Here is a 27,747-nt window from a genome sequence, read left to right on the forward strand (position 1 = left end):
GTAAAAATGGTCTAACTCAAAGACCTCTGTCATGCTTAAGATCTAAATCAATGAAAGGATATCTAGGGGAAAACAGATTTTACAGAGAGAGAAATCTTAACAATAGTCAGAGTGGAACACTACAAAGTCATGTGTGGGGTACAAAGGCATTTCTTCCTTCTTTCAGAGTTGAGTACGTTTGTTCCATTTAGCCCCTTGCTGAAGAAATTGCAGCCATGTCATCAGACTCTGAGATGGCCATCTTTGGGGAGGCAGCCCCCTACCTCCGAAAGTCAGAAAAAGAGAGAATCGAGGCCCAGAACAAGCCCTTTGATGCCAAGACATCAGTCTTTGTGGTGCATGCTAAAGAATCCTATGTGAAAAGCACAATCCAGAGCAAAGAAGCAGGAAAGGTCACTGTCAAGACTGAAGCAGGAGAAGTGAGTAAAAAAATTAAGGCTTAAGAATACGATTTAATCTTACGCTAGACTCTTAGATGACAAATATGGTTCTTTCTTTTCTTTGGCAGACTCTGACAGTGAAGGATGACCAAATCTTCTCCATGAACCCTCCCAAGTATGATAAAATTGAGGACATGGCCATGATGACCCACCTCCATGAACCTGCTGTGCTGTACAACCTCAAAGAGCGTTATGCAGCCTGGATGATCTACGTAAGTACCAGCAGCTCTCTTCCCTTGGGTAGCTGGAAGGCCTGCTGTGCCAAGCTGAGCAGAAACCAACGTGCTGTCTCCCTTCCTCTCAGACCTACTCGGGTCTCTTCTGTGTCACTGTCAACCCCTACAAGTGGCTGCCGGTGTACAACCCGGAGGTGGTGTTGGCCTACCGAGGCAAAAAGCGCCAGGAGGCCCCTCCACACATCTTCTCCATCTCTGACAACGCCTATCAGTTCATGCTGACTGGTGAGTGCTTGATCTCACTCAAAGCAATCTAAACCAAAAAGCCTCATGGCTCGTACTGGAGCAGGTAACAAGACAGCTTCAAACACCATGGAGCTGTGTGACAGAAATTGACAATTGCAAGCCAAACTGTACCAGAAACATGCATAGATTCTGCACTGTGTATTATTGTACCAAATTCCACACTCTCCCATCGCAGAAAGAAACACTGGACTCACAGTTTGCTACTTTTTTACATTGAGGGAATAGAAAATATTATTATTCCATACAGTCCTTTATCTAATCATGGGTAGGCAGTTTGATTCGATTCCTTGATGAGAACTGTGTGAAGGGCAAGTGCATACACAGCTTGCCTGAGGACCGCATGCCTCTGGCAGTTGCGTGGGTCCAGCAGAGCTTATACTTACTACTGAGGAATGTGGAAGGAAATCCAGTACTGTCTTCTAGGAGTCAGTGCTTAGACTTTCCAAAGAAGCCCCAGCTTACATTTACAGATTTACTTTTCAGTCAGCTCAGTGCTATTCAGAACAATGGTTAAAACTTTCATTCTGCCTTTTTTGCAGACCGTGAGAATCAGTCAATCCTGATCACGTAAGTACACTCACTCCCTACTCGAGTCCCTGAGGGGCTGCCCCATGCCCAGGAACCACACACTCTCTGGGTCCATGTTTGATTTGACAGTGGAGAATCCGGTGCAGGGAAGACTGTGAACACAAAGCGTGTCATCCAGTACTTTGCAACAATTGCAGCTAGTGGGGATAAGAAGAAGGAGGAGCAGTCTGGCAAAATGCAGGTGGGCTCCTAGAAGTAGGACCCTGCAAGTGTCTGATTGATTTCTGAGCTATAACATGACAATGAGGTTTCTATTTTAGGGGACACTTGAGGATCAAATCATCAGTGCCAATCCCCTGTTGGAGGCCTTTGGTAATGCCAAGACTGTGAGGAATGACAACTCCTCACGCTTTGTAAGTTGCCGCTTGGCATAAGAAAAAAATGACTTTTTTCTTATCAACATAATGCAGTCAGAGTTGGTGAGGGGGATCTAGATTTTTTTTAATTTTTTTTAATTTTTTTTTTCAGGGTAAATTTATCAGGATCCATTTTGGTGCCACGGGAAAACTGGCTTCTGCTGACATTGAAACATGTAAGGCCAGGCCTCCAGGCCTGATCACATTCCTTCTGACTTTGGTGCTCAGTTCCTGTGCTAACTCTCTCCTACCGTCCTTCCCAGATCTGCTGGAGAAGTCCAGGGTCACTTTCCAGCTCAAGGCTGAAAGAAGCTACCACATATTTTATCAGATCATGTCCAACAAGAAGCCAGAGCTAATTGGTAGGAAATACCAGTAACTTCTCCAGATAGAGTTCACTGAGCAACATTTTTCATTCCTTTCCATGCCCATTGTCTTTGGATCTGTATATGTTTTGTCCTTCTCAGAGATGCTACTGATCACCACCAACCCATACGACTACCAGTATGTGAGTCAAGGGGAGATCACGGTTGCCAGCATTAATGACCAGGAAGAGCTGATGGCCACAGATGTAAGCAATGCACAGAAAGTTTCTTAGGTGGACTCTGATCTATAAACAGGCATGGTCCTTGCTTTTAAGTATTCTTTAATTTTTCCTTCATTAGAGTGCCATTGACATCCTGGGCTTCACTCCTGATGAAAAAACAGCCATTTACAAGTTGACGGGGGCTGTCATGCACTATGGGAACCTGAAGTTTAAGCAGAAGCAGCGTGAAGAGCAGGCAGAGCCAGACGGCACCGAAGGTATTATTACTACAATAAATACTGAAACACTCACTGCTACAGGCACTGTTACACTCACTGCTACAGGCACTGCTATAGGCTGTAGCGAGGTGGGGGTTGGCCTGTTCTCCCACGTGCCTGGTGACAGGACGAGGGGGAATGGGTTTAAGTTGAGCCAGGGGAGTTTTAGGCTAGATGTTAGGAAGAACTTCTTCACTGAAAGGGTTGTGAGGCACTGGAACAGGCTGCCCAGGGAAGTGGTGGAGTCACCATCCCTGGAAGTCTTCAAAAGACGTTTAGATGTAGAGCTTAGGGATATGGTTTAGTGGAGGGCTGTTAGCGTTAGGTTGGAGGTTGGACTCGATGACCTTGAGGTCTCTTCCAACCTAGAAATTCTGTGATTCATTTTTTTTTCTCAAGGCAGAGTTCAGGGTCCATGATTCAGGATCATGATTCACGTCATGAATCCATGATTCAGGGTCAGAATCATGGACTCCATCTGCATTTTTTCCCCCGATGCTAGTACTGCAGCACATTAGTGTGTCCTAACATGAGGTCTTCCCTGGAAGAGCACAGCTGAGCGAAAGATGCAGGTTACTTTGGACTACACAAAGTATAAGGATCAGTAAATCCCAAACCGCACTTCCATCTGCTGACCAAGTAGTAGTCAGGCAGAAGGAAGTCGGGCTTTGCTGCTCTACTGAATGGCAGCTTCCCAGGTCTGGCACATAACCATTTGGAGCCGTGGATGCAACACCGATTCTACTGAAATCAAAAACTGATTTTTTTTCCGAGTCTCAGGTCAACGTAAAGTTTGGCCATTGCAAATTTCTCAGTGTGGCAAAATCATCTATTATTGTGCCAGTTCTGTTTGCCCTTAAACTTGGGAGAAGACTGTGGCAGTTTATCTTCTCTGCCCTCCGCTTACTTCATTTAGTGTGCATTTTTTCCTACTTTGCATTCTTTTGAAGACCCCGAGGAAAACAAGCAATTTATTCTGGTATTACACTATCTTTACTCATTGGATTTTCTTTTCTGTTTCTAACCTCAATATCTTTTGATGCAATTTAAGGATGTTTGGTCATTTCAAATATTAATGCAGCAATCTGCTATGTTTTTTTCCTATGTTTTCACATGATATATATAGGCATTCTTGGGCAAAGCGTTTTGCATACCATGCCTGTTAACAGGGTCCACATCTGAATTCATTGTTACAAGTAATAGTAGAAAGTATGACAAACTTTTTGAATTCTGCTTGAGCATGCACTTCTAAAAACTGGTATTCATTTCAGGTGTAGGTTCTTTAAAGCATAATTGACACTTAAGCATGGTCATCTCTTGAGTATTATGTTTTTAAGGTTACTTCATCAGCAGTCACTGAAAGAGATTGCACTGTCTGGTTCTGAGAACATCTGTGATTGTCTACAACTTCACTATCATCCCAGACTTAGTTTTCCCTTTTGTCTTTTAAAACATTTCTTGAGTTTTGTCTACCTAAATGCCTCTAAGTTAAATTTTCATTCAATAAAATTCAAAATAAGCCAATGGTGAAGAAAATACACCCAACACAAATGCTCCCCAGCTTCTGGGGAATGTTGCTTATGATGAAATAAAAATATGTTACATTTTTATCTTGATTGGCCTTCTTATCTTGACTACAATTGCCTTTCGCTACTAGTTGTTTTGTTGTTGTTGTTGTTTTAAATGCAAAACAACAACAAACACAGTAGTGTCTCCTATCAAGAGACATATCAATATCTCCTATCAAATCAAGAGAAGGTTCTGTATCTGTATGTATGTGTCTTAAACTACTTATGATTTCTGCAGAAGCCATTCTGAATTTCTGCAAGATATACCTGCTGGTAAGCTAATACATGCTGCTGCCATGTGTTTGTATAGTTGCTGACAAGGCTGCCTACCTGATGGGTCTGAACTCAGCAGACCTGCTCAAGGCCCTGTGCTACCCCCGAGTCAAAGTTGGGAATGAGTATGTAACCAAGGGTCAAACTGTGCAGCAGGTAAGAAAAATTTGGTGTCTGGAAAGAAGTGTTTTGATAACAAAAACACTGGACTTCCATTTTTGCTCCATATGATAACTGCATACTTTCTGGTTTTGATTTAGGTATACAATTCAGTAGGTGCTTTGGCAAAGGCTGTTTTTGAGAAGATGTTCTTATGGATGGTTGTTCGCATCAACCAACAGCTGGATACCAAGCAACCCAGACAGTACTTCATTGGTGTCCTGGACATTGCTGGCTTTGAGATATTTGATGTAAGAGCAATGTTTTATTCACGTAATTTTAGAAGTAACTCTGCTGAAGAATTTAAGAAATGTTGCCTTTCTTTTTACAGAAATGTGTTTGATACTTTCAGTTACATCTAAAGCACCATGATTGCTACAAGCTTTTCATTGAGAATAGTTTTGTGTTGCACATATGCCAATTGAAAATCATAAAGACAGAAAATTTGCTTTAAAAGTTCATTATCCTTACCTTTCTGATTTTACCATAATAATAATCTCTGTCTGTATTCCGCAGTTCAACAGCCTGGAGCAGCTGTGCATCAATTTCACCAATGAGAAACTGCAGCAGTTCTTCAACCACCACATGTTTGTGCTGGAGCAGGAGGAGTACAAAAAGGAAGGAATTGACTGGGAGTTCATTGATTTTGGGATGGACCTGGCTGCCTGCATTGAACTCATTGAGAAGGTATCTTTGTAACCACAATGCCTAATGTTTTCAGAAACGCATCAATTTCTTACATATACAAATTTAAATTGAAATTTACGATATTGTAAATACACAGTTTTATATTATTCCATAGCTTGCTCTGCTGTGCAGAAGAATTCCACTTTAAAAGTGCATGGGAGTTTTAATATCCTCCCACTTGGGAAAATACTTCTTTATCTGTGATTCTTTCTGCCTTTTCATGTCTTCTTTCTGCATCTTCCAGCCCATGGGCATCTTCTCCATCCTGGAAGAGGAGTGCATGTTCCCCAAGGCAACTGACACCTCTTTCAAGAACAAGCTCTATGACCAGCATCTGGGCAAGTCCAACAACTTCCAGAAGCCCAAGCCTGGTAAAGGCAAGGCTGAGGCCCACTTTTCACTTGTGCACTATGCTGGCACAGTGGACTACAACATCTCTGGCTGGCTTGACAAGAACAAGGATCCCCTGAATGAAACTGTTGTTGGGCTGTACCAGAAATCATCCTTGAAGACACTGGCCTTACTCTTTGCCTCTGCTGGTGGAGAAGCAGGTTAGTTTTTTTTATTTGTTTTTTAATGACTCTTCCAGAAAAATAAATGTGAGTAAAATGCACTCCAGGAACTGCATTTTGTGCAGAGTCTTCCATGGCTTTAATTTATTAAGAAAGGAAAAGATCAAATATATTTCAGGCCTCCACTCTGCCATGTTAATCCTGCAGACTCCAGTGATCACCTTATTTTGATTCTCTACTCCTTTAGACTGAATGTTGTCTTATTTCCCACTGCATATTAGTTTCCTTTTTAGCATGATTAATACTTATGACCAACATTCTTGCAGTCTCATAGAGAAGAATTCTACAACTCAAAGTTGTAATACCATCTTTTTTTTTGCTATTCTTCAGAGAGTGGTGGTGGTGGCAAGAAGGGAGGCAAGAAGAAGGGTTCTTCTTTCCAGACTGTATCAGCTCTTTTCAGAGTAAGTACATGTACAGAAGTAATTGTCTCTCTTTATTTTTTTCTCCTTTTTCCTTTTCTTCCTTGAAGATTCTGACACCTCACAGTAAATCCAACAAGGTCATTTTACTGTACCTGTTAACGTTTTTCTTTGTGTCAAAAACATCTTGTAAGTTATTTATAAAAAAGCTAGCATCAAATCAGCTTAGGCCAGGGGGAAGATACACGTCTATTTTGTCTTTCTATGAATGTTGGAAAAAGTACTTAGGTCAGGCTACAGTTTCATTTACTTGTTAGTATATCAGTTAGTAGGACCAAGATCCTCCCCCTCTCCTCTGTCTTGGGAGGACAATGGTGGATGTATTTGCTTCCCTGAGGCACCTATAATCTGGATATGCACATAAATTTGCATATGAATATATATATGGAGACAAGGCAACAGGGAAATGCCAAGTCCAGCTTCCACTCCACCAATGCACAGAGCATAAGGCACTCTTGTTTTAGCACTAGCTACTATCTGGTATCCTGAACAGTTTTTCACACTGTGTGGAAGAGGTGTATCTCTGAACAGCTTTTCCACTACTCCAAACCAGAACCTCAAGACTAAAATGTACAAAAAAAACCCACAAGTTAGCATGGCTCTATGTGCAAATAATAGATCCATTATTCCTTTCCAACAATAATCATATCTGACAGTAATAACTGAAGAGCTAACATTTGTTAATGAAAAACATTTGCTCATGATTCTACAGGAGAATCTAAACAAGCTGATGACCAATCTACGGAGCACTCACCCCCATTTTGTGCGCTGTATCATCCCCAATGAAACAAAAACACCTGGTAAGAACCTCAAGTAGAGAGAAATCTGATTGTGATGCAACCATTACACTCTATGCTTTATAATGAAATATCAAATAATTGTCTCAATTGCTTAGGTGCCATGGAACATGAACTGGTGCTGCACCAGCTGCGCTGTAATGGTGTTCTGGAAGGGATCAGAATTTGCAGGAAGGGATTCCCCAGCAGAATCCTCTATGCAGACTTCAAACAGAGGTCAGATTCCTTTCTTCTCTTTCCGCTTTGTCCTTACTGCATAAGCTGCATATCTTAACTATTTTAACATGGTTATTATTAACATGGTTATTTTTGAATTTCATAACTATCTAAAACTGAAAGAAAGGCAAAGTTCCTGGAATATATAGACAAAAACATGTATGGCAAGGGAGAAAATGTTGAGAAATGAAGGGCTCCTCAGGTGTCCTTACTAATTTTTGCTCATAACACAACCAAGCTTTGCTAAAGTTTCTGATTATGGAAGCTAGATAGAGCTCCACAAACCTGTGCTTGAAAGATTTGAAAATGAAGATTGATATGTAGATACAACAAATTCTCATACAAAAATTACAAACTTGGGTAGAGTGCTTTATACGTTGTATCAGCTCCTAGTTTCAGTGGAAGATGATTTATTCCTACACACATGGTAGCAATGTTCCTGTCTAGAAATTTTCTATTCAATAACAACAGCACAGTTTAAGGAAGAAAAAAAATAGCTAGCAATCAGCATCCCATTTTCAACTAATAACTGTAAAATTTTCCTTAATTTTGTCCTTGTATTATTGACTTGATTACAAATGTCATCTCTAAACAAGGTATGTAATACCAACATTCACAGCCTCCTTCTGCTGCACAAAATTAATTTAAATAAACAGTCTAACCTTATGACTTGAGATTGCGTTAATTCATATTTCCTTTCATTCAATAGGTACAAGGTGCTTAATGCCAGCGCTATCCCAGAGGGACAGTTCATTGATAGCAAAAAGGCTTCTGAGAAGCTTCTGGGGTCAATTGATGTGGATCACACCCAGTACAAATTTGGTCACACCAAGGTACAAACTCTTCCTGACTCAATCACTATGTGCCTGTGCCTAGTTCTACCTGGCAGTGATGTGTTGCAACGTTCCCTTTCTCAAGGTGTTCTTCAAAGCTGGGCTGCTAGGGCTCCTGGAGGAGATGAGGGATGAGAAGCTGGCACAGCTCATCACTCGCACACAGGCCAGGTGCAGGGGCTTCCTGATGAGAGTGGAGTACCAGAGAATGGTGGAGAGGAGGTAGACATTGCTCATCTTCAGTTAGAGTCATTTTCCTCTGGGGGAAAGCGTCACCATTCATCACACTAAAAATAATCAATGTATAATTTCATTATGCTTCAGGGAGTCCATCTTCTGCATCCAGTACAACGTTCGTGCATTCATGAATGTCAAGCACTGGCCCTGGATGAAGCTGTTCTTTAAGATCAAGCCCTTGCTGAAGAGTGCAGAATCTGAGAAGGAGATGGCCAACATGAAGGGGGAGTTTGAGAAAACCAAGGAAGAGCTTGCAAAATCTGAGGCAAAGAGGAAGGAGCTGGAGGAGAAAATGGTGTCTCTGCTTCAGGAGAAAAATGATCTGCAGCTACAAGTACAGGCAGTGAGTATTATTAATGTATTTATTCCAGGGGAAAATAAACAAGGTCTATGCTCTTGCATGGTACAGAACTCTCAAACTGCACACAAAACTGCTTTACAAAATATTGTAACTTGTATCACTAAAGATAAAATTGAGACCCCTCAATGTCACCATTGTAATGTTGGTGTTCCAGCTTGGGAAGATTTTCTGTCTCAGAACCCACCGGTATGTGACTCCATGTAAGCTCGCTGTATGTGGCCCAAGTGTAGTCACTAGAGATTTGGTATATATAGTTTATGGAGTCAAGAGAGGGACCCAGTTGACTACACATTCTGTCTTTCAACGGTTACCTACACAAAAGGGCCTTGTGACATTTCTTACCATATATGGTATTTCACCTGTACTCCTGCAGCTACTACTGCAGGAAGACAAAAATAACCTCTACAACCAAACACAACTGCCCACCCTATGTAGGTGTAAAATGCCCTTTGGAACATCAAAAGTTTTGGGAATATTTTGCTCAAAATGCCTTTAAGCGTCTACTTTACAGCTTGGAAATACTGTCAAATAGACACTACCAATTGCAATTAGATTATGTACTGACTTAACAAATTCAAAATTAGTTATGCCAAGAAAAGCTATTACAGAGAAAAACACAAAAAGATCTGTGTACAATTCTGTTATTAAAAAAAAAAAAAAAAAAAAGACGAAGAAGAAAAGAAATTTTATATATTATATACCTTAATTATAAATAATGCAAGATAATACCTGATTAGAGCACTTAAAAGATGAGGGGGAAAAAAAAAGATTCAGAACAGGTATAGCAAAAATAATTTCCCACAAGATAAAATCATAATTCCGTACCTTTTTGTTTGTTTATTTGTTTGTTTGTTTGTTTGTTTCTGTATGAAATAACCTTTTTTTATTCCAAGTTTCCTAAACTTGACACTAGCAAACATGACTATCTTTCTCCACATCAGGAAGCTGATGCCTTAGCTGATGCTGAGGAAAGATGTGATCAGCTCATCAAAACTAAAATCCAGCTGGAAGCCAAAATTAAGGAGGTGACAGAACGGGCCGAGGATGAGGAAGAAATTAATGCTGAGCTGACTGCCAAGAAGAGGAAACTGGAGGATGAATGTTCAGAGCTGAAGAAAGACATTGATGACCTGGAGCTAACCTTGGCCAAGGTTGAAAAGGAAAAACATGCCACCGAAAACAAGGTATGAGGCAGAAGACGTCAGTCATACTGTGCTATTATGGGAGTCTTGTACCTACTTGCTTTAATTACACTTGGTCCCTTTTCATCAAAGGTGAAAAACCTCACAGAGGAGATGGCATCCCTGGATGAGACCATTGCCAAGCTGACAAAAGAGAAGAAAGCCCTCCAAGAGGCCCACCAGCAGACACTGGATGACCTGCAGGCCGAAGAGGACAAAGTCAATACATTGACCAAAGCTAAAACCAAGCTGGAGCAGCAAGTGGATGATGTAAGCACATGTGCCTCCAGTGAGACAGGACAGGTATGGAGTTCGACCTGCCTGGCATTAATGGTGTTGTTGTGTTTAGCTGGAAGGGTCCCTGGAGCAAGAGAAGAAACTGCGCATGGACCTTGAAAGGGCTAAGAGGAAACTTGAGGGAGACCTGAAGCTGTCCCAAGATACCATAATGGATTTGGAAAATGATAAGCAGCAGCTGGATGAGAAACTGAAGAAGTAAGTGTGGTTGTGGGACAAATAACATGGATTTACTATGTACTTTTATTCAGGTGTTAACAGTGTATGCTTTGTGCAAAGGAAAGACTTTGAAATCAGCCAGATCCAGAGCAAAATTGAGGATGAGCAAGCCCTGGGCATGCAATTACAGAAGAAGATCAAGGAGCTGCAGGCAAGCCTCTGGTCCTTCCCTTCAGCCCTTCAGAAGGACATCAATACAAGTAGGGCATGGGTGTGAAGGGTCTTGCATTTTCCCCAGGCCCGTATCGAGGAACTGGAGGAGGAAATTGAGGCAGAGCGAACCTCTCGGGCAAAAGCAGAGAAGCACCGTGCTGACCTCTCCAGAGAGCTGGAGGAGATCAGCGAGCGCCTGGAAGAAGCTGGAGGGGCTACGGCAGCTCAGATTGAGATGAACAAGAAGCGTGAGGCAGAATTTCAGAAGATGCGCCGCGACCTCGAAGAGGCCACGCTGCAGCACGAAGCCACAGCTGCCGCCCTGCGGAAGAAGCACGCAGACAGCACAGCTGAGCTTGGGGAGCAGATCGACAACCTGCAACGAGTCAAGCAGAAGCTGGAGAAGGAGAAGAGTGAGCTGAAGATGGAGATAGATGACTTGGCCAGTAACATGGAGTCTGTCTCCAAAGCCAAGGTACAGAAATACTTTATGGCATCTTTGCCCAATTGAAATTCTACAGAATTCACCTTCACCTATCAGTTTTATTGAGTTTGAACTGCTTATTCCTTCCATTCTGTATGTTGACACATAGACAAATCTGGAGAAGATGTGCCGCACACTGGAAGACCAGCTGAGTGAGATTAAGACAAAAGAAGAGGAGCATGAACGCATGGTCAATGACCTCAATGCCCAAAGAGCTCGCCTGCAGACAGAATCAGGTGACTTCCTGAATAAGGAAATCAGAAGGGATTTCATTAATGTCTATAAATACCTGAATGGAGGACAAAGCCAGGCTGTTTCTGTGGTGCCCAGTGTCGGGACAATACACAATGGGCAAAAAGTGGAATAGAAGAGCTTTCATCTAAACATCAAAGAGCAGTTATTTACTGTGCAGGTGACAGAGCCGGCACAGTTGCCACAGAGACGTTGTTGAGTCTCCTGCCTTGGAGACTTTAAAAGCTATCTAGGCGGATCCTGGGCAACACTCTATAGGTTTCCCTATTATAGTGGGGGAGGGTGGGAGGTAGACCAGATGACCTCCAGAGGTTCGTTAAAACCTTAACAGTAATTAAATCTCTAACTATGCAGAACACAGGCATCAATGAGAATGAAAGGCCTATGTATCTACAAACTTTCCCAGGTGAATATTCACGCCAGGTGGAGGAGAAAGATGCTCTGATTTCTCAGCTATCAAGAGGCAAGCAGGCATTCACCCAACAGATTGAGGAACTCAAGAGGCACTTAGAAGAAGAGATAAAGGTGGGTAGGCTTCCAAATTCTATCTTGTCCACTGGATTTTTCCTCACCAAAATGTGCTTCAGACACACATGAGATTACAGAGACACCATGCTGAGAGGGAAAAAAACACAAACTCTTAGTTCATTTAGTGCAATTTACCTTTGCTCCCTGATACCTACCATCTATCCATTAGATTTCCATTTTGCAGATTCCCAGCTCTCCCGTCCTCATTCAATACATTGCCATCATTCTCATGGGAGAATAATATTTCAGTCAGGACATTTACACATTTCCAAGGAGATTTCTATTCCTTGACCCACTACTATTTTTCCCCCAGGCCAAGAACGCCTTGGCCCACGCCTTGCAGTCTGCTCGCCACGACTGTGACTTGCTCCGGGAACAATATGAGGAGGAGCAGGAAGCAAAGGGAGAGCTGCAGCGTGCCCTGTCCAAAGCCAACAGTGAAGTGTCCCAGTGGAGAACCAAATATGAGACAGACGCTATTCAGCGCACGGAGGAGCTGGAGGAGGCCAAGTGCGTGGGGAAAGTGGGGAAGGTTGAGAGAAAGTAACAATGGAAATTTCAGGAGACCACTATAATAGTGTCAGAAAGAATCCAATGCTGCACTTTGGGGTGGGGTGGCAGGAAGAAGGAAAATATAACCAAGAGAGAATATGCACTGAGCAAAGCAGAAGCACCAAAGCTCTTCAGACGCAGAATAGAAGAGTGACCAGTGCTAGAGTGAACACCAGAGTGAACAGCAGAGAGTGACTTGCTAGAGCCCAGCATTCAGACACGGAAATACTATGACTGTCTAGAAGAGATCTTAATCTCTGTGTAAACGGGGATCACACAGTGCAAAGTGGCCAAGTGTGCTCTGTGAGCACAAAGTGGCCAAGTGGCTGTATGTTTTGTTTTTGCTTTGTTTTTGTTTTTTTAATGAGAACTTGCTTTCTTACTGGCAACTGTGCTTACCACCTCCCAGGAAGAAACTGGCACAGCGCCTGCAGGATGTAGAGGAACATGTTGAAGCCGTCAACGCCAAATGTGCTTCCCTGGAAAAGACAAAGCAGAGGCTGCAGAACGAGGTGGAAGACCTGATGATTGACGTGGAGCGGTCAAATGCTGCCTGCGCAGCTCTGGACAAGAAGCAGAAGAACTTTGACAAGGTATTCTGGCCTCTGGCCCTGTGCTTCCTGGGCAGGGCATCCCCTCACAATTGCCACATCCATACTCACGCCCTGTTGCTCCTCAGATCCTGGCAGAGTGGAAGCAGAAGTACGAGGAAACACAGGCTGAGCTGGAAGCTTCCCAGAAGGAGTCTCGCTCTCTCAGCACGGAGCTGTTTAAGATGAAGAATGCCTATGAGGAGTCCCTGGACCACCTGGAAACACTGAAGCGTGAGAACAAGAACTTGCAGCGTAAGTTGCTGGTCCTCTACTCCTGGTAGAGCTTTCTCACAACCGTGTCTGACTTTCCACATGTTTTTTTGCCTCCAGGTCTGCAAAGATGCCTGTTGCCTCAGTGTGGCAGGACACTTCCCCTTTTGCCCTGTGTATGAAAATGCTGTTCATCTTTGTTTCCACAGAGGAGATTTCTGACCTCACAGAGCAGATTGCGGAGGGAGGAAAGGCAATTCATGAGCTGGAGAAAGTCAAGAAGCAGATTGAGCAGGAGAAATCAGAACTTCAGGCTGCTCTGGAGGAAGCAGAGGTAGCTGGCATTATTTATTTCTGTCTTACAGGTCTTGGATCTCGATCTCATTATAAGCAGCGTGAAGTCATTCCAGATACGAGAGGATAAGAATGCTTCTATAAAACTGTAGAGATATCATCAGAAACACTGCACTTTGCTTTACTCAGAGCTTGAGGTTCAATATTTTTCACATAAGTATTTAATTTGCATTCATTCCTGTACAGGCCTCCCTGGAACATGAAGAAGGAAAGATCCTTCGCATCCAACTTGAGCTCAACCAGGTCAAGTCTGAGATTGACAGGAAGATAGCAGAGAAAGATGAGGAAATCGACCAGCTGAAGAGAAATCACCTCCGAGTTGTGGAGTCCATGCAAAGCACCCTGGATGCTGAGATCAGGAGCAGGAACGAAGCCCTGCGGCTGAAGAAGAAGATGGAGGGAGACCTGAATGAAATGGAGATCCAGCTGAGCCATGCCAACCGCCAGGCTGCAGAGGCACAAAAGAACCTGAGAAACACACAGGGAGTGCTCAAGGTCTATTGAATTAAAGATGCTCATAGACAAGTCTTAGCTAAAATTTTCTGTTCCAAAGGACTCTGGTCTGCTTATAATTTCTTTCACTTGTACTGCAGGATACCCAGATACACTTGGATGATGCTCTCAGAACACAGGAGGACCTGAAGGAGCAGGTGGCCATGGTGGAGCGCAGAGCAAACCTCTTGCAGGCTGAGATTGAGGAGCTGCGGGCAGCCCTGGAGCAGACAGAGCGGTCACGGAAAGTGGCTGAACAGGAGCTTCTGGATGCAAGCGAGCGTGTGCAGCTCCTCCATACCCAAGTCAGTGAACAAATATATTTAATATTTATATTTCTGCTCCATACAAAGGAAGTACCTGGAGACTAGCTGTGTAACAACATTTAGTAGTTATAAGTAAGTGTAGTTAGTAGTTATAAGTAACAGCATTTAGTAAGTTATATGTTGCAAAGGTCACAGTATGGATAAGAAATACTAAAAGTGAGTTTTCAGCCTCAGAAACAAGATGGAATTCATTAGACTATAGTAGAGATTTATTTTAAAAGTAATAAATTAAGAGGAGAATTGGAGGTTCATGCCCTATTGCTTCTGTAAGTTCACTACCTTTCCTACATCTGAGATTGTAAAGTCAGACTTAGGTTGATGATTATGCTTATCACAGGAATTATGTTCAAACAGGAATACACTAATACTGTCCTTAACATCTTTTAGCAAAGTTAGTGTAAGTATTCTGTAGAACTGCCACTAGACTGAAAATGATAAGGAAAGATTATGTTGTTTTTCTTTGCAAGTATAAATTCCTTCTGTGTTGACCCACAAACTGTGTGGAAATTTTATGGAAGACATTCTTGAAATATTGGAGCTCGTCACTAAGAAACTAGCTAACAGCTACTTAAACAGCTAAACAGCTAAGAAACTAGTAGCTACCACCACAACTCCTTTAGAACAGAATTCCATGGGACCTGACGGCACAATTTACATTAAAGACCAATATTTTGCAGTGTTCTTGATTTGATATTACAAGGTAATGGAAACAAAATTGTGATGTTCTTGCTCTTAAGCAGCACACCAACTTGAGCAACACCAAGATGAAGCCGGAAACGGTTATATCCCAAATTCAGAGGGAAATGTAAGAAACAGTTCTTAGAGAACTGACATAATCATTAAATCTATTTTAATTTTTTAACAAGGGTATCTCAATGACTCAATGACTCAATGACTCAAAAAATATCTCAATGGCAGTCTTCTAGCACAACTATTAAACAGCAGTATATATTCTTCATATAACACATTAACAGAACTCTAAATAAAAGTAGGGAAATTATTTATTGTCAGAGATGGTATACTAAAGCTGCTGGAGAAAACACTATGTTTTTTTCTCAAACAGAACACCAGCTTAATCAACACCAAGAAGAAGCTGGAAACAGACATTGCCCAAATTCAGGGTGAAATGGAAGACACCATCCAGGAAGCCCGCAATGCTGAAGAGAAGGCCAAGAAGGCCATCACAGATGTGAGTTGGGGTCTCCTTTCACTGATGATGGTGGATTTATCCCCGCCCCCCCCCCCCCCCCAAAAAAAAAAAAAAATGTCTTCAGCTGCAAGACGCCTTTGATTCTTTCTTCTCCAGGCGGCCATGATGGCAGAAGAGCTGAAGAAGGAGCAGGACACCAGTGCTCACCTGGAAAGAATGAAGAAGAACCTGGACCAGACAGTGAAGGATCTGCAGCACCGTCTGGATGAGGCTGAGCAGCTGGCCCTGAAAGGAGGCAAGAAGCAAATCCAGAAGCTGGAGGCCAGGGTGCGTGGGGCTGGTATTTGTGCACAAGTGAGCATGTCCCTTGGAGAGGTACCGGAGAAGCTCCAAAGACAGATTTTTCATTGCAGGTGCGGGAGCTGGAAGGGGAGGTTGATGCTGAGCAGAAGCGCAGCGCTGAAGCTGTGAAGGGTGTGCGCAAGTACGAGAGGAGGGTGAAGGAGCTGACCTACCAGGTAAGGGAGAAGAGGTGTTTTTTTTTGTGGTTACACACCCTTCTCTCTGGAGTTGAATATGTTAGCATAGTGCCTCATGAGGGTTTTCTTTCCATCCTTCTCAGTTAGTCATTGACACAGTTAGCAAGTTTTTTAGCTCTGTATAACTGAACAGCAGTGCTCTGTAAGGCATGTAACTGTCTCTGTTTCATTTAGAAGAAACTTAGGGAGATAGGAAAAGAAGCCTTGCTATTATTTACCATTTTCTTGCCATTGTTTAACATTGTCTGTAGTCTGAGGAAGACCGGAAGAATGTTCTCAGGCTCCAGGATCTGGTGGACAAGCTGCAAATGAAAGTGAAATCCTACAAGAGGCAAGCCGAGGAGGCTGTAAGTATCATTCTGAAAAGGGCCAGACTTCCTTCTGGTGAAGCTGGAACTAAGTTTTGGTGTTTCCTTCTGTCTAGGTTTTAATTTTTTTTACTTTTTTGATGTTTCTTCTCCCACAACCCCAACACAATTGGTTATGCAAGAGTAAGAACATTTGGAAGTGACTAAACGGCTTCTTCTCTAGTTTTGCCCTACGCCTCAATTTCCCCCCCTATCTCTTCACTTTTACCAAGACTATTTTAAGCAGCTGCCAAACTTTATCTCTGCCATGAACACAGCTGGGACTGTGCTCTGCCTAAACTGGCCATGGCCTTTTTCACAACCTAATGTCCTTTTCTCTTCTGGCACACACAACATGTTAAACAGCTTCTTTCCTTTTGTTTGGAAGCTGCCCTGCTTGCCCAGCATTTGAATTTTTGTCTGGCCAGTTCTAAGATATTAAATGCCTTAGAAAAACTTTCCCCATTGGGTATTCTGACAGCACAAAAAGCCTGTTGTTTTCATGACTCTCTTTCCCTGAACAGGAGGAGCTGTCCAATGTCAACCTCTCCAAATTCCGCAAGATCCAGCATGAGCTGGAGGAAGCCGAGGAGCGGGCTGACATTGCAGAGTCGCAGGTCAACAAGCTCCGAGCAAAGAGCCGGGAGTTTCATAAGAAGTCAGAAGAGGAGGAATAAGTCTCATAAGGCTAAAAAGTGACCTGAGGCATGCATAAAATGTAAACTTCTGTGTTGCTTTTTTATATAATTATCGTTTATATCTAGGTAATAAAGACAGTAGAAACCTTTGCATATGAACAGTGATTAGCATGTTGTAATTATTTATTCCAGTATTCATTACTTTTAGAGTGTGTGTGTACTGCTTATTCTTATATTTAAGAATATTTTAAACAAGAATACATTTTTACATTAACTTTTTTTAAAATGCATGGGAAATAATGATGACTACCACAAAACAGTCACCATTTCACAGATGTGGAGAGTAGAAAGAATCTACAGTTTAAAGAACATGGAGAGAAAAAGAGCTGGGCTGCAGACTCCAAGGTGTAGGCAGAGCTTAGTGTTTTATGGACAAGAGAAACGTAAGTGAACATATATTAAGAAGACAGACAAAGGTGATGGAGTGTTTTTGTTTGGTTGGTTGGTTTGGTTTGTGTTTGTTGTTTTTTTTTTTGTTTGTTTGTTTGTTTGAGTTACAATTTAATATAAAAAATAATATCATAGATAAATAAGATAAAGTCTATGTGAAAAGCACTTTCAAGTAGAATGATTAGAGATTTTTGTAAAGTGTTAGTATGGTATTGGAAAGTTTGCTTACTCACTTACAAAACACTGGACTTGAATACAGATGGGTATTTCTATATTGGAAAAAAAAATCCTGCAGTTTCTCTAAAAAACAGTTATCTAGTTTCTAGTCTGTGAAACAAAAGAAGACTGCAATCAACTCTTTATTTTGCTAACTAAGTATTATAAGTAAGTGTTGGTGCAAGATAATCATCTCATATTAAGTGATGATGACTCATTCAATAAGATTAAGAGAAAGGATATACAGAAGCTACTCCAAGTTTAATTTAAGGTTTTTACACAGTAAGGAAAATCTTTAACACAACCATTCATGGACTTAAACAAAAGTTAAGAATGCAAGAGGTATAGCAGCTATCAACAGTGGATGGAGATCTTTTATATCTGTTAATGTACATATATAAAAAGTGACTTCTATAGAAACCAAGCATCATTTCATAGTGAATTGCGTGTTCTGAATGAGAATGCCAAACAAGCCCACTATCTTCTTCCTGCCTATGCAACTAACTCCATGGCAGACAAATCTTCAGTCTGGGCAGTTTCTTAAAAAATTTAGTTCCCTTCCTCAAATGCCTAAAGCGAAGCTTTAGCACTGGATGGAAGAAGTCTGCACTCTTCTCCACAACTCACAAGCTAAGGCCAGTGCTGTGGCAGGTGTGCCATGCTGTAAGAAGAGTTAGTCTCTGGCAATTCTGAAGAAATATCACAGTGAGAAGGGGGTGATGCATGCCTCATCCTCATAACAAGAGGAAGAGGCTGTTACACTATGCCAAGATCCTCTGTGAACAAAATTAATCAACCTTTTACTCTGTCCATAGGTCCATTTCAAGCATCAGGACCAGTGGCTCTGTCTGTCCTACTCAGGCCCACCAGTTCTGCCTCCTCCTTCCCCTCATCACTTAATAACCCTAAGTTCCCCTTCGTCTGTTCACAGACTATCTTGCCTGTTTATTGCCATTCTCAGCATACTAGGCTTTTTCATTTTCCTAACAACAGTTTATTAGCCCAAAACCATGGTGCAATTAGATAAATATGATCTGATTGCTATCACAGACACGTGGTGGGGTGGATCATATAACTGGAACATTGGAATAGATGGCTATAAGCTCTTCAGAAGAGATAGACAGACAAGGAATAGAGGGGGTATTGCCCTCTACACTAGGGAAGAGATTGTCTGTGAAGAAATTGTGAAGAAATGTCTCTGAGAAACAACCACAGACAGGTTGAGAGTTTATGGGTGAGAGTTAAGGACCGCACCAATAAAGAACAGCTTGTGTTCAGGGTCTACTACAGGCCGCCTGATCAAGGGCAGCCTGTAGATGAGGCATTCTTGCTTCAGCTACAAGAAGCATCACACTCACACGCTCTTATCCTGATAGGGGACTTCAACCACCTGGATGTCTACTGAGAAAACTACACAGCAGGTTGTGAGCAATCCAGAAGATTCCTAGAGTACACTGAGGATAACTTCCAGGTCCAGGTACTAGACAAACCAACCAGAGCAGAAGCTTTACTTTACCTGGTGCTCACCAACATGGAAGAGCTCATTAAAAACGTCAAGATTGGAGGCAGTCTGGGCCACAGTGACCACACTCTGGTTGAGTTTGAGATCTCAAGGAATACAGACCTGGCAAAGAGCAAAGTCCGGGCCCTGAACTTCTGAAGAAGAAAGTTCAAGCTGTTTAAAGACCTAGTAGCTGAGATCCCCTGGAACACTGTCCTTAGGGACAAAGGAGCTGAGCAGAGCTGGAGACTCTAAGCATGTTTTCCTTAGAGTACAAGAATGCTCCATCCCTCTACATAAAAAAGCAGGCAAGGAGGACAGACAACCAGGATGGCTGAGCAAGAACCTGCTGGTCAAACTGAGGTGCAAGAAAGAAATGCACAGGCAGTGGAAGCAGGGCCATGTGGCCTGGGAAGATTACAGGGATGTAGTTCAGATGTACAGGGATGGGATAAGAAAAGCCAAGGCACAGACGGAACAGAGCTTGGCAAGGGATGCAAAGAATAACAGGAAGGGATTCTAGGTACATTGCTCAGAAGAAGAAAGGCCAATGAGAGTGTACCCCCTCTGATGGATGAGAAGCGTGAATTGGCACTGACAGACTTGGAGAAGGCTGAAGTACTCAACAACTTCTTTGCCTCAGTCTTCACTGATAGTCAGGCTTCCCATGTCTTTCATTTCCCTAAAGCCATAGAGGAAGGCTGGGGGAGCAAAGTCCCTCCCACTGTAAGTGAATAGCAGGTTCAAGACCACCCGATGAAAATAAACACATATGAGTCTACGGGGCCTGATGGCATGCATTCCAGGGTCCTGAAGGAATTGGCTGATTTAGTTGCCAAGCCTCTCTCCAACCTATTTGAAAAGTCCTGGAAGTCAGGCAAAGTTGTACTGGGTCTGACTGGGGTGGTGTTAACTTTCTTTGCAGCAGCCCATGCAGGGCTGTGCTCTGCATGTGTAGCTCAAACAGCATTGGTATCACACTAGTGTTGTGTCTGATGAGAAATATTCACACAGCACCAGGACTCCCTCCAGCCCCCAAGAGCCAACAAGCTGGGGGCGGGCAAGAGGTGAGGAAGGAACATCACCAACCAAAGGGATATTCCCTACTATATGATGTCACACTCAGCAATAAAAGGTGGAAAAAGGAAGAAGAAAGGAGGGGTGGGCTCTCATTTTGAAAACATCTGTCCTCACAAACAATGGCTACATGCGTTGAGGCCAAGCTTCAAGGACATGGTCAAGCATCACTCGTTGGTGGGAAGTAGAGAGCAATTCTGTCCTCCATGCTTCCACATGTCCATTGCTCGTTTGTTTGTGGTTTTTTTTTTTGTTTTTTTTTTTTGTGGTGTTTTTGTTGTTGTTGTTGGTGGTGGTGGTGGTCTTTTTTGTTGTTGTTGTTTTGTTTTGTTTTGTTTTCCCCTTTCCCTTTCCCTTTCCCCTTTAGCTATATTATTTAATTAATAATAATTTTCCCTTAATACTTATTTTTTTCCTTTAATTAAATTATCCTTAAGTTATCCTATTATCCTTAATTAAATTATCAACCCATGAGTTGTTTCTTTCCTTTTCTTCTTCCCCTCCTCTTCTGATGAGGGGGAGTGAGAGAGTGGTTGTGGTGAAGTTCAGCTGCCTAGCAAAGTAAAACTACCACAGAAGTCCCTGGTGACTGGAAAAAGGAAAACATCATTCCCCTTTTTAACAAGGGTAGAAAGGAGGACCTGGGGAACTACAGACCGGTAAGCCTCACCTCTGTGTCTGGCAAGATCATGGAAGCAATGCCAATGCATATGTAAGGCTGTCTGAGACAGCCAGCATAACTTCACCAAGGGTAAAGCATGCCTAACCAATTTGGTAGCCTTCTATGATGGAGTGGCTGCATCAGTTGACAAGGGAAGACTGATCAATGTCATCTGCCTGGACTTCTGTAAGGCTTTTGACACAGTCCCACATGACATACTGATCTCCAAATTAGAGAGAGATGGATTTTATGGGTCAGCCATTCAGTGGATAAGGAGTTGGCTTGAAGGTCACACCCAGAAAGTGGTGGTCAATGGTTCTATGTCCAAGTGGAGGCCAGTGATGAGTGGTGTACCACAGGGGTCTGCACTGGGAGCGGTACTGTTTAATATCTTCATCAGTGACATAAACAGTGGGATCAACTGCACCCTCAGCAAGTTTGAAGATGACACCAAGCTGAGTGGTGAGGTTGATACAATAGAAGGAAGGGATGCAATCAAAAGGGACACCATCCAAAGGGACCTGGAAACGCTTGAGAATTGCGCCCACATGAATGTAATGAGGTTCAACAAGTCAAAGTGTAAGGTGTTGCACCTGGGCCAGGGCAATCCTAGACATGAGTACAGACCAGGAGAAGAACTCATAAGAATGAGATCAGCCCTGAAGAGAAGGACTTGGGGATTCTGGTGGATGAAAAGCTTGTCATGAGACAGCAGTGCCTTTTTGCAGCCCAGAAGGCCAACTGCATCCTGGGCTGCATCAACAAAGGTGTGGCCAGCAGGGGAGGGAAGTGATTGTCTCCCTCCGCTCTGCTCTTGTGAGGTCCCACTTGGAGTACAGTGTCTAGGTGTGGAGCCTCCAGCACAAAAAGGATGTTGATCTGTTAGAACAGGTCCAGAGGAGGGCCATGAAAATGATCAAGAGGCTGGAGAATGCTTCCTACGAAGAAAGGCTGAGAGAGCTGTGGATGTTCAGCCTAAAGAAGAGAAGGTTCCAGGGTGACCACACTGTGGCTTTTCAGTACTTAAAAGGGACTTCTAAAAAAAGGTGGAAAGAGACTCTTTGCTCAATCAGATGACAGCAAGAGGTGGAATAGTTTTACACTAACAGAGGGGAAGACTTAGATTAGAGGTTAAGAGAAAATTCTTCACTTAAAGGGTGGTGAGGCACTGGAACAGGTTGCGCAGAAAGGTTGTGGATGCCACATGCGGATGGCTGTGTTGTGGATGCACTGTGGAGGTATTCAAGACCAAGTTAGATGAGACCCTGAGCAACCTCATCTAGTGGGTGGTGATCATGCCTATGGCAAGGGGGTTGGAACTAGATGATCTTTAAGGTCCCTTCTAACCTGAGCCATTCTGTGATGATTCTATGTTTTTGTATTGTGCTGAACTAGACATTCAACACTTACATGTTGATTGCAAATGCAACATACATAGAGTACAGTATTTTTTGTATAAGCTCTAACTACTGTCCATCACTTACAGTCTGGTAAGTAAATTAGATGGTTTAGGAATGCATTCAGTGTGTCTAAGGGCTCTGGTAAATTAGAAGTGAAGTTGTTTTTCAAGGACTACAAGGACTCCTGTTACTGGTAAATAAATTTGTCTTTACCAAGCCACAGGGTAAGAGTATGAGTTTGACTTGGCTGGTATTTCTGGCATACATGACAAGCTTTAGCAGCTACCTCAAACTGGCTGTTTATTTAAAGTAAGTGCTAAACATCTTTGGCTGTCTCTCCAGAATTGTCAGTCCCTAGATGACCTTCAAGTGTCCTTTTTGGATATCTTTTCTAATCTTCCAGCCACCCCTCAAGTGCTGTAAAAAAAAAAAAAAAAAAAAACAACCACTGGCTGAAAATGCTAAGGGCTTTTTAATACAACATGCAAATAACATTTGAGCACCAGAAGACAGCTAGAGATAGGAAAGGGCACTTGTGTCAGTCCATTTTAGAAATCACAGTTCAGGATCCACCATAGCTGAGCAGCTCTGGTGCACTTAGTGCCCTTTGAACCTGTTAGGTTATTGCAGCACCCTTTATATAAGCAGCACCTGTCTTCTCTGTGACACTTGTAATGCTGAACACAACCAAAGTGGCAGTGAGAAGATGTGTCACCCACAGCAGAATTTGTACGTATACTAATATATGCCCTGTTATTCCAAAAGTTCCATCACAGAACTGTAAAAGATCATGTTTTTTGGCACCAGCACTTCTCAGAAAGGATGGCAGGAGATGTGCAAGGTGTTTTTGGTAATGCAGTTACTTGTTTGGCATTACACCAGCCAAGAGATTTTTTTATTTCTTCCTGCAGCCATTCACCTCTAGCTCCCGCACCACAGTAACTGGGTGTGTGAGGCAGGCAGCCACTGCCTGAGTGCAGCCCCAGAGGCAGGAAGCCTCTGGCAGCACCCCACACTGCCCTCTCCTGTGGGGTGATGGCCACTGCTGACTGGCTCTCAGTTGGGCCCTTCCAGGTCAAGTGTGCAGTGACATAGGCTAGCGAATGGGATCTCAGATACCTGGCTCACAGGTGGATGTCATGCATGTCTACATGTAGATTGTTGTATGGTGAAGGATTGTTGTTAATGGAGGATAATGAATGCCTGTTGTGAAAAGCTGTGAAAACTTGTGGCTGACTTTGTTCCACTTGATTGAAAAGTAACTATTGTTCATTTAAAACAAAAGATTTCCTGACATTATAGAGGAGGCAAAAAAGTGAATTTATTTATGAGCTGCCACAGTATTTAATTTTGTGGGTGATTTTTTTTTTTTCCATTTACCCTCAAAGGAAACACAATAAATTATATACAGAGCATAATCCCCCCAGTTTCTCTTTCTCTCTCTCTTGGCCTCAAGCTTTTACCAGCCTGTATTTTTTTTCTGAGATTTCTCCACCTCAGGCTTCAATTTTTCAAAAGGTTTAAATTTTTATTTGATGACTACAGATTTTCTTCAAATTAAGAAAACTGCTCTTAAAATGACAAAAAGGAAAAAACAAAAGCAAGAATAAATACAGAGAGAAAACCAGTAATCTCATTGTCAAGCAAAATGAAATGCAAGCAAAAGTAAAGAAAAAGAATGAAGGGGAAAAAAAAAAAAACAGACCAACCAAAATTTTATGGGTTATGAAGAATTTCAATTTCAATATTTTGAAATATAATTTGAAAAATTATTCATAAATTTTTTAGTCTTCCAAAAGTTATGTACATATTTTTTTCTATTTGAAAAAAAAATATTGCAAATGAAGACTTTTAGCCAGCTGTCATATTAATACCAGTATTATATGTAACTCTGAGAAAACCTTATATCCTAAAACATGTGTTTTTCTTTTGTTTGTACCCAGTATTAATTCAGACCTAAAGTGATCATCATTGAAATGAGACAACACAAAGTCACTGAAATATCTGAAATTCACATCAGATTGCAGTTCTCAAGCAGTATAACTGCGTTAAAGACATGAAAGAAGTCCTGTTTTCTACTCAGTTAAGGAACTAGCTGTTAGGGTTAAACCATAGGTCTGTTATATTCTTCAGTGTGGATTTATTTACTCCAAATGTGAAGCTGACCTCTGCCAACTTCCTCCCCAGCCCCAAGATTACAGTGCCATCACAGTGCCATCAGCTGAAAGAAGAGGAAGAAGGAATTTCCTCGCTTTCTTATCCAGACCTCCGCGTAGGTGATGCTAAAAGGGAGTGAAACACAACAGGTGTTGCTAAGTGGGCTGGCAGTATGTTATGGGATCAGGTGAAGCTGCTAGGGTTTAATTTGTTTCAGATTTCCTTGCCTGTCATAGGAACTGGAATTTGGAAAGTGAAGAACAATATATGGAAAGAAATCAAGGTACACTGCATGGGTGTGAAAGTTTTTCTCAGCAAGGCAAAGGGTTGCGCTGCCCCCCCTTACTTTCACCTCCTTGTGCTGTTGCAAAACGTGTGTAACACCCTCTGTAATCTGCGTTGAAGATATCCTGGGGATCAGCACAGTAGAGAGACTTTTTAATATAATAGTATGGGGATCAACTCCTTCTAACCAGTACTGCCTCCCTTCCAGGCTATCATTGGATGTGACAGTTTCTCTTTCAGAGAAACTAGATTTATTCATCCTTTCCTCCATCTAGCATACTTATCCTGTAGAAGTAGTACTGAACCAGTCCCTTATGTTGACAGCTGCTTCCAGTGAGATAACATGTATTAAGTTCAGTACAGCAGCTCAAAAGCCTTTTTCGCATGATCCTTGAAATCCTTCAGCCCCAGAAACAACAGAGTTGGATTTCTGTACCTTTCATCAGGGATCTGTCAGTGACTTCAGTCTTAAAGAGTTTTGTCCTCAACTCTAGACTTGTTTATACTTGTTTTGCCCTTTCATGGTCCTTGTATCTGTGGTGACCTGCTGTTATCACCTTCTACTCACGCTCCTATTTATTTGCTTTTCCTTAACCCTTCCTTCCTTAACGCTACCTTTAGACTCATCCTTCTCCCCTTCCCTTGCTTTGTCTTCAGTGCATTTTGCCACTTTGTCATTAATAAAATCCCTAGATTTACACTCCTGAAACCTCAGCTCCTATTCAGATGCTTCCTCCTGTACTGGGATTCCTTTCCCCTAACAATAATTCTGCATGTCAGTGGGAGCCTTTGAACTTATCCACACTGCAGACTCAGAGCATTTGCAAAATGCAGTAATCTGCACCTTCACCTCTCCATCCCTATTTGTTTCCTTACAATAAATATGTTGGCTCTTCCATTTCTCTACTCAAGTCAACATCTACCTGATTACAGTACTCATGCAGCCCTTTTCATCTACGTCTTGCACCCCCCCCCCCCCCATCTCATACTCTCTTGTTAAATTATTTATAGGAGATATATTCACAGACCTGTTATGTCCAAGTATATCCATTCACTTTTAATGAATGAGAACTCTGCTAGCAGTTAAGATTGCCAAAAATGTTTTGACCTAAGAAAGAGGAGGTGACTGCTACGTATGTAGATCAGACCCTATAAATGTATCCTGGGAGCAGTGTATCTTGTCCTTCTTCAGAAATCTCTAAGGTAAGAGTGTTAGAGGCTTTGGTCTGGGGAGGTGGGGGATGAAGGAAATTGGCCCTGCATTCCGCAAACACCACCACCGCATTCCTGCAGGCACTTACATTCATTCCACAGGAACGGCCAATGTCAGCTGGGATTTTCAATCTGCTTTCAAGGCATCTGTAAATTTTCTGTCTATAAATTTTCTTTGGAATTCTGTGCAGCAGTAAGAAGGAAGTTGCTAATTCTATTTTACAGTACTGACCAGCTTCCAGCTTTGCAAGCCATTCATCTGGTCTCTCAAAAGGTAAGATACTGATTTATTTGCTCTTTAGGGGCAGAGGGAGATGCTTTAAGATAGGACTTCTATGCAGCTGTACTGGCCACCTCTGCATCCTTTATATTTATTTCCATTTTATAAGTACAGTATACTTGGGCTGGGTTGCTTATAACATACAGGATTCACAAAAACAGTAGTCTTAAAGGTGCTTTATTGCCTACAGGAAGTGGAAGAATCCTACATTTACAGACGTTAAGTTGTAAGCTTAGGAAGAATGGTCCTAAGAAGAAAAAAACATTACATAGCAGTTTCCAATTACTTACCCAGAAATTAAATATTTTCTTGAAGCCAACAATCATCCTTTGCCTTTGCCTCAAACATGAAGTCACTGGTAATAGCTTTGAAGGAATGGGAAAAAACATATACATATTTGAATAATGTTATGCAATGCTAAAACTGCTGTTGAAAAATTGGATCCATTTTAAAACCTTATATATTTTGAATATATGTATGTGAAGTGGTCTCATTTGTTTAATAATATTTAATAACATTTTAAGTCAACAATATAGAAATTATGTAGTGAGAAACAAAACAGTGGCTTGTAGCAGCAGGTTGTGTTGATGCCTTTGAATTGATAACAAATAAATTGTGTCATGAACTCTGTTGGCTAAGAAGACAAAACAATTTTTGTCACATGTGAACAGCAGAATGCTGAGTGGAGTTAATTTTATAATTTACAAAGGTACTGTGAATATTATTAAAATATTACTTCAGTGAGGCTAGACATATTTCAATAAGGAGGTTGTTAAATAGTAAAGGGTTCATAAAATAGTTTTAAAATTATTCAAAGTTCAGAATATCTTTCCTGCAACCAAAGCAAAATAGCTTCTCAAGAAAAAGCAAACATTTTATTTTATTGTCACCTAAAGGTCCTCCATAGGTGAAAATATCTGATATAAATGAGCTTCTTAATTTATTAGGAAAAACTTTTCAAATTCCAAATTGAAGGTGATGGATCTAGATAAAATTAGGCTAAAAACAAAGCATTGATTTGAAACACTATTAATTTTGGAACAATATACCTGAATTCTATCTTAACAATTGCATGTAGGTTTTCAGTCAAGATAACTGTTAAGCAATAATAAACAGGGTAATTCAAAAATAAAAATAGTGAATGGATGTAAGAGATTACTTGGTTTCTATTATGAAACACATCAACACAGAGAATATCAACACTGTTAGCAGATATATCTGTGGAATATTTGGAAGATTTGACACCTTGGACTATTTTATCCCAAGGGAATGTCTGTAATGAGAAGTGCTAATAATGTTATCTCTCTGCATATGTACACTCTCTGCAAGAGTACTCCTCCAGTCTTTTCGTGTGGACATATAGTCTGAAACAGATAAATAGAAAAGAAAGAAAAAAAA

At 41.8% G+C, this 27,747-nt stretch overlaps 2 protein-coding genes across 3 annotated transcripts in view; both read left to right on the forward strand.

Moving 5' to 3' along the window:
• Positions 1–215: 215 nt before the first annotated feature.
• On the forward strand, positions 216–17,149 carry LOC309885239 (myosin-1B-like; the record flags this gene model as incomplete). Its single annotated transcript, XM_082774972.1, has 38 exons — positions 216–419; positions 509–652; positions 745–901; positions 1,462–1,489; positions 1,580–1,691; positions 1,771–1,863; positions 1,979–2,042; positions 2,130–2,228; positions 2,334–2,437; positions 2,532–2,670; positions 4,549–4,667; positions 4,772–4,921; positions 5,187–5,357; positions 5,602–5,908; positions 6,260–6,333; positions 7,064–7,151; positions 7,247–7,364; positions 8,074–8,197; positions 8,283–8,419; positions 8,522–8,777; positions 9,737–9,979; positions 10,070–10,246; positions 10,326–10,471; positions 10,553–10,643; positions 10,731–11,120; positions 11,239–11,365; positions 11,788–11,906; positions 12,223–12,419; positions 12,871–13,054; positions 13,141–13,306; positions 13,474–13,598; positions 13,805–14,113; positions 14,212–14,415; positions 15,500–15,625; positions 15,743–15,913; positions 16,000–16,104; positions 16,377–16,472; positions 16,997–17,149. 38 exons carry the CDS (start codon positions 216–218, stop codon positions 17,147–17,149), a joined length of 5,817 nt encoding a protein of 1,938 aa, XP_082631098.1.
• Positions 17,150–26,147: 8,998 nt separating this feature from the next.
• Positions 26,148–27,747, forward strand: part of LOC309885238 (myosin-1B) — a 28,057-nt gene continuing 26,457 nt past the window's right edge. The window contains exon 1 of one of the 2 annotated variants that reach the window (XM_082774971.1): positions 26,148–26,343. The gene's annotated coding sequence lies outside the window, so the exon portion shown is untranslated. The remainder of the gene's footprint in view (positions 26,344–27,747) is intronic. The other variant, XM_082774970.1, reaches the window with a different exon arrangement.

The sequence above is a fragment of the Aythya marila genome (assembly GCF_965140915.1).
Source record: "Aythya marila genome assembly, chromosome: 18".
NCBI lineage: Eukaryota > Metazoa > Chordata > Aves > Anseriformes > Anatidae > Aythya > Aythya marila.